The 6,000-nt window shown below is 41.8% G+C and overlaps 1 protein-coding gene across 1 annotated transcript; it reads left to right on the plus strand.

The window, feature by feature from the left end:
• The first annotated feature begins 1,321 nt into the window (after nt 1-1,321).
• Nucleotides 1,322-4,318, plus strand: LOC124000474 (uncharacterized protein C11orf87 homolog). The gene is made up of 2 exons (XM_046306847.1): nt 1,322-1,755; nt 2,226-4,318. Exon 2 carries the CDS (start codon nt 2,337-2,339, stop codon nt 2,820-2,822), a length of 486 nt encoding a protein of 161 aa, XP_046162803.1. The 5' UTR covers nt 1,322-1,755; nt 2,226-2,336; the 3' UTR covers nt 2,823-4,318.
• Nucleotides 4,319-6,000: the final 1,682 nt, after the last annotated feature.

Raw genomic sequence — 6,000 nt, forward strand, 5'->3', positions numbered from 1 at the left:
CCTAATGACCTTGTTGATGTTATTATGAGGTCTGGTTTGTTATCCTGAGGGTGCACAGTAATGACATTTACAGCTCATGTTAATGTAATGTTGTTCTCTGTGGCTTCTCTAGAGTTTATTCATAGGAGTAAAGGGGCAATCCGCAGCTAAAACAAAGTGTATCCTTGCCACTGTTTAGGTAAAAAAGATGAGGGATGGACAAATGTAACCAGTATTTCTATTTCGACCTCAGAACATGGTTTAGAGAGGATACTCTTGTTCTAATGTCTGCCTTTGCTGTTGGCCAAGTCTAGCATTTTGCAATGGGTCATGTAGGCCTACCTACCGATGTACCTGGCTGTGTCAAATTGAGCCAGTCACCTCTCTCGACAAGGAAATGCTGCTTTAGCCTACTACAAATACAGTCCAGTGATTACTGTATTGTCACGCAATAGGATACTTCATGTTGATTTATGATGTGAAGAGATTGATTTAGAGGTTGTCCAGCTTTCTCCCTCATTATGAATGTCAATAATCTCGTATCAATTCCTTTGACACCAGCTTTGTTTTTAGCCAACCTGCATCACCGTGGCAGTCCGAATGCATTTAAATAAGGTCACCTTATAGGGGCAATCAAAAGTTTAAACAATAACAAAGGCAATTCCCTGCCCTTGTTTTGACAAAAAGCAGAGGGATGGGGCTGGAGAAATGTAACTACTCTCAAATTCATAGACAGAGCTATGGATGTAAGGACTGACCATCCCATGATATCACAATTATAGTTTTAACCATGTTTTGAGGTTGTATAGTGTTTTTGTTTAGATTAACTTTAACATTGAAGTAAAAAATATATATATATATTTATTTATATATATATTTATTTATTTATTTATTTTTCACCAGGTTGGCCAGTTGAGAACAATTCTCATTTACAACTGTGACCTGGCGGAGAGAAAGCAAAAAAACTGCGTCAAAAACAACAACACAGAGTTACACATGGGATAAATAAACGTACAGTCAATAACACTATATATCTGTATATATATTTGTGGTTCTGATGGGGTTAGACAGTTAAACTAAGCTCATGATGCATTTATGTTCTATTCTTCATGAATCAATACAGTATCTTCTATTTATAACTCCAAAAAAAATGTAGCAACTGCAGATTGTGACTTTAAGGTCAAAAGCATTATTTTAGCAATTTAAGCGCATGATCGTGTGAACTAAAAGTGCGCGAAATTAAATGACAGGTAGTCCTAAATCGACTGACTATGGTCATGACGCTGTGCAGATGATTTCAGCACCACGAGCGCAGGAAGCGCTCCACACTATTTTACATGCTAGTGCTTAAGTGCGTGCACGCGTGTGATGACTAATAGAAAGTAAGTAGGGGTTCAAGGCGCATATAGGTACTGTATGTGGACTCAGTTTTTCGCCTAAATATATTATCCAAAATTGTTCCGTTTATTGTTCGCGTATCTGTTGGTATACCCTTTATGTTCTACTGTAGACGTTTTAATTTCCTCTACGCCTTTCAGAAGCAGAGGAGCCTGTAGGAGGCGATGTAGACACCAGTGAGGAATGTGGAACACAGATGTGCATCCAGTGTGTGTGTGTGAGAGAGAGAACCATAGACTGTAAAAAGAACAGAGTACAGCTTTTGCATTGTGTGCTAGGCTACGTCATTGTGATCCCCGAGAATTCTCTCTGCTCCCCACATCGTCACTCCGACCGGTCCTCGACTCTGAAACGGCTTCGACTAGATAGTATCACCAGGTAAGAGATTAAAACATATATTTCCCCCTCAAACAGTCTGAAATAGATACGTTCATATTGTTCTCTTAAATGTCTGTCTCTTGGAATTACCCTACATCAAGGAAATGCTATAAGTATTGTAGTAGTCTATGATATAAGCCAATCTCAATGATCTCATATTGATACTATTCACATGGGAACTTTTGCGGTAAATTTATTGGAATTGAATGATGTCTCTATCGTTCAAATACAATAATAATTCTGATTTCTGTTCATTGGAGCCATGAATTTGTTATCTCAAAACTGATGCGCAATTACGCACGGCTAATAGTCCTTTCAATTATTTAAATAATTTAATCGGGCGTGCCATGAATGGTGAGCCTATACACGGAGGGCATATATGCTACTGTATCCCCCCTGCTCAATGTCATTGGCGTATTGTATAGTAACATTTTGCTACTGATCTCAAAGGGGTTTTAATTTCCATTTAGGTCAATCTAATGGGACAATCGAGGCGTTTGATTCCATTTGCCTCGTTGCACTGAGGTTGGAGAGAAGGACATTAGCCTACCACCCCAAAGTGAAAATCAAACCCCAACGAAATGACAACCAAGGAGTCAGAGAATGTGGGTCTCTCCATACCACTGTGCATCTACAACGGGGCTTCCCAAACCAACGGCACCTGCATGGACCAAATGGACCGCTTCTTCCAGCCGTTCTCCTCTACCTTTGCGCTCATGGTGCTGGTGGCCATGATCATTGGGATAATATTGGTTTCCCTGGCAGCATTTCACTTTAACAAGAGGAGGATGAAGAAGAGGAAGATCCAGCGTGCCCAGGAGGAATACGAGCGTGACAACCGCAGCCCCTCCACCAAGACGAAGAGAGAACCCACGAGACCATCCATTATTGTCCGACCGTCGCCTCCAGATAGTGAACACCGGCCACACTCCGTTCTCCAAAATACCAGTTGTCACATTCAGGAGGACCCTGGTACCTTACCCATTGCAAATAAAGAGTCAGAATTGGATATGGCACACATTGACAAAGGAAATGGACAAGTCCTGGAAACGGTCATCTTGTCTTGATAACGCTGCAGTTGAAAATGTTGGGACTTTGTAAATAGACAACATATCCACGTTATAGTTCAGGTGTAACTGACTGAAAGAAACTCTTAACATCAATTTGGGATTAACTGGGATAAGCAATATGGCACAAAAACAAACACTGACCTCAAGGAACTATGGTTGCCATTTCATCATAAATCACACTGAGTGGATTAATATCTGTGCCACGTGTATAAAAGTAGAATAATTCAGTATATTATAATACATTTGTGGGATAATTTCAGCAAAGGACCATTTGGTAAAGTATTCTACATTGAAGACAGGCTATGTGTGAAGGATAATGATGCCCACTAGAAAGAGCGCTGTCCATGGTGCTGAAATGTATATTCATGTGCTGCTAGCACATTTCATTGTGTAGATGTAAATTGCTAGTCGTCCTTAAAGTATTATAAAGTATTTATTTCTACAACTACTATTCTACTCCTGGACTTGCAAATTTTAGAATTAGATTTCTAACAAAAGGCATTTTCCCTAAAAGTTCATTCAACCTTTTTAAAAGTAACTGTCCAGTGAAAATCTCACTTTTAAAAGTTCATATTCTGTTATCTCATACCCAAATAATGTTGTTGACTCATCCTATACACCAATGCATAAAAATAAACCTCAAACTTGTTTCTCAAACAGACCATTTCGAAAATGCTTGCGGTTTCCTCACAGAGGATTATGTCATCCTCCTGAGGAGAATGAGCTGGCCAATCAACAGTCTACCCGCATTCATATTTTTCAGTGATATGCGCACAATTCTGTTGTTGGGATACACCCACACCATTCCAACATATAAAAACATAGTATTCCTTCCAAAAAAGGTTAATTAACTATTTCAATCATATATAATAGAAATCTGGAAACACTGGACAGTTACTTTAAAATCAGTACCACATTAACACGATTGACTTTATACATCATTCAGTAGCTACTGTCAGGCTTGAAATGGGTGACATAGCACATTTTCTGGTGACCATGCATTCCTCTTAGTGTTAATCCATTTTATTTTATTTCGACAATGCTTTCAAAAGAAGAGCAAGTAGATGTCGGAAGATGCCTTGAGAGGAACTAGACTCCGATTGGCATGTGCTATGTATGGCACCGTTTTCCAAAGTTTTACAGGAGCTATCAAATAAGGCTTTTAAGTCATGTTTGAAAAGGTTTCACAATCCTACTTCAGGCTTTTGGCTTTGTTAAAAGTGTGGCAAGAGGCTTAAGTTGTAATTTGTTGCTATTAGTTAGTGCAGACTGCATTTAAAAAATAGACTCAAATCATTATTTTCAGAGTTACATAGTTTCATTTAAATGACGTATTTTTATTGGTAGTTGATCATCTGCGTTTAGTTTGTAATAAGGCACTCTTACAGTCATGAACTTTCATGTGCCAGGTGGTAGCTGTGGGTATTAATATAGCACTTTCACTATTTATAATGTATCCTCTGAAATGTAATAAATCGGGAATCATAAACAAATATTTCTTTTCGCTTTTTGTCTTTGTAATGCAAGTGACATTTAGTCTATTTTTCTACCTCAAAACATATTTTTTAAATATGTAGCCTATAACATAATTTAACATTGTGATGCTGGAAAACCCCTATGTGTTCTGAGCTTCACTTTTGAGTGAATCCTCTCAAAAAACCTTGGCTCTACCCATAACGACAGACCTACCCTTGACTTAAAGCCACGTCCACCTCTCTTCTGATTGGCTGGCTCATTGGGGAGTTGAGTTGAGTGCTTTGACAGGTTCTCCTCTAAGAGGGGTCTATGGCGGCGGGCCAGGAGCAGTCACTCCCAGTGAGACTTGGGCCCATGGCCAGGTGCCAGGAGGGCATGTTCCTAATTGTCTCCTCAAAGACAAGCCCTGGGTCTCTCATCCCTGGCTGGGCTCCAACTCCTATTGGACATACTGCTGCTGGGAGTCTCTCAGTGGAGCTGTCCCCAGACTAATCTCCTTGGGGAGTGTGGGGACAAATAGATCCCTGCTATTTACTCTTTGTGATTGAATTTGCATTACAAGGTTATAAGGAAAGCGAAAACTCAAAACGAGCTGCATATTTAGTTGATGACGTTTTGGGGCTGATATGTGTATGGACAAGTTTGAGCTCAATAGATTGGACAAAGGAGATGACCTCAAACGGAAGTCTGTCCAATTTTACATGAAGAAAGATGATCGGTTTAAAAATGCACTTTTCTAGGTGTTTAAAGCATACTGTACATTGTCTGGAGTGGATACTCACCCTGTCCATTACCACCTACCTGGTGGGTTGAATGCTAAAGCTTCTATATAGTCTGTTCCAGCATGTTGCATACCATATTCCTCTGTCAAAAGCCCTGCTGCTCATCCTTAGGGGATGCTCATTCAAGAATGTTCAGTGATATACTATTCACCTGCCCTTCACAGGCAAAGCCCAGGGAATGATTTATGAGCGAAGCCCTCAGTGAAGCGGTAAAATAAAAAAAATAAAAAAAAGGGGGCTCGATAGCACGACACTCAAAGATAAAACTGAGATCAGTCCTTGCCAGGCAATTTAACAGCCGTTCTAAGTGAAGCCTTGGTGTGGAGAAAAACATCCATCCAGTGTGAAGGCAACATGAGTCAGGTAGGCTGAGATTCTGGAAAGACATTGCCTGGGGGACAGAGGTATCACTCCTGACACTTGTGGGAGTAGAGTGCCTGTCGGGCAGACGCTGTCCTGCCTGTGAGCCCAGCTACGTGCAGTGACGTGAGCCGCCTCCCCAGCGAATGGGTAGCCAGGGAGGGCAACTGCCCCCTTACAGGGCCCAATGTATATAAAACCCTGGGAGTCTGTATGCCTGTGACTATAGCACTCTGAGCTTGGACACCCGAGCTTTGAGGCTGCTGCTGCTGCTAAAATGTCTGAGACAAACCTGAGAATCAGTGGGGGGGGCGGTGAGGTTTGGGGCGACCTATGGGGGCAACAGGCTCTTCTCTGGGGGCAGGAGCGGTGGAGGTGGCGGCGGAGGGGCTGGAATGGCCCTCTCCAGGTCTTTTGGAATGGGCGGGGGTGGAAGAGCAGGACTCGGTATGAGAGGAGGGATGGGGCTAGGCATGGGGATGGGAATGGGTGGAGGCCTTGGGATGGGAGGAGGCCTGGGGATGGGAATGGGTGGAGGCTTTGGGATGGGGGGGAGG

This window comes from Oncorhynchus gorbuscha, linkage group LG16, assembly GCF_021184085.1.
Source record: "Oncorhynchus gorbuscha isolate QuinsamMale2020 ecotype Even-year linkage group LG16, OgorEven_v1.0, whole genome shotgun sequence".
NCBI lineage: Eukaryota > Metazoa > Chordata > Actinopteri > Salmoniformes > Salmonidae > Oncorhynchus > Oncorhynchus gorbuscha.

What these genes read in the sequence shown, in the direction of transcription:
- LOC124000474 (XM_046306847.1), top strand. Translation starts at nt 2,337, where the DNA reads ATGACAACCAAGGAGTCAGAGAATGTGGGTCTCTCCATACCACTGTGC.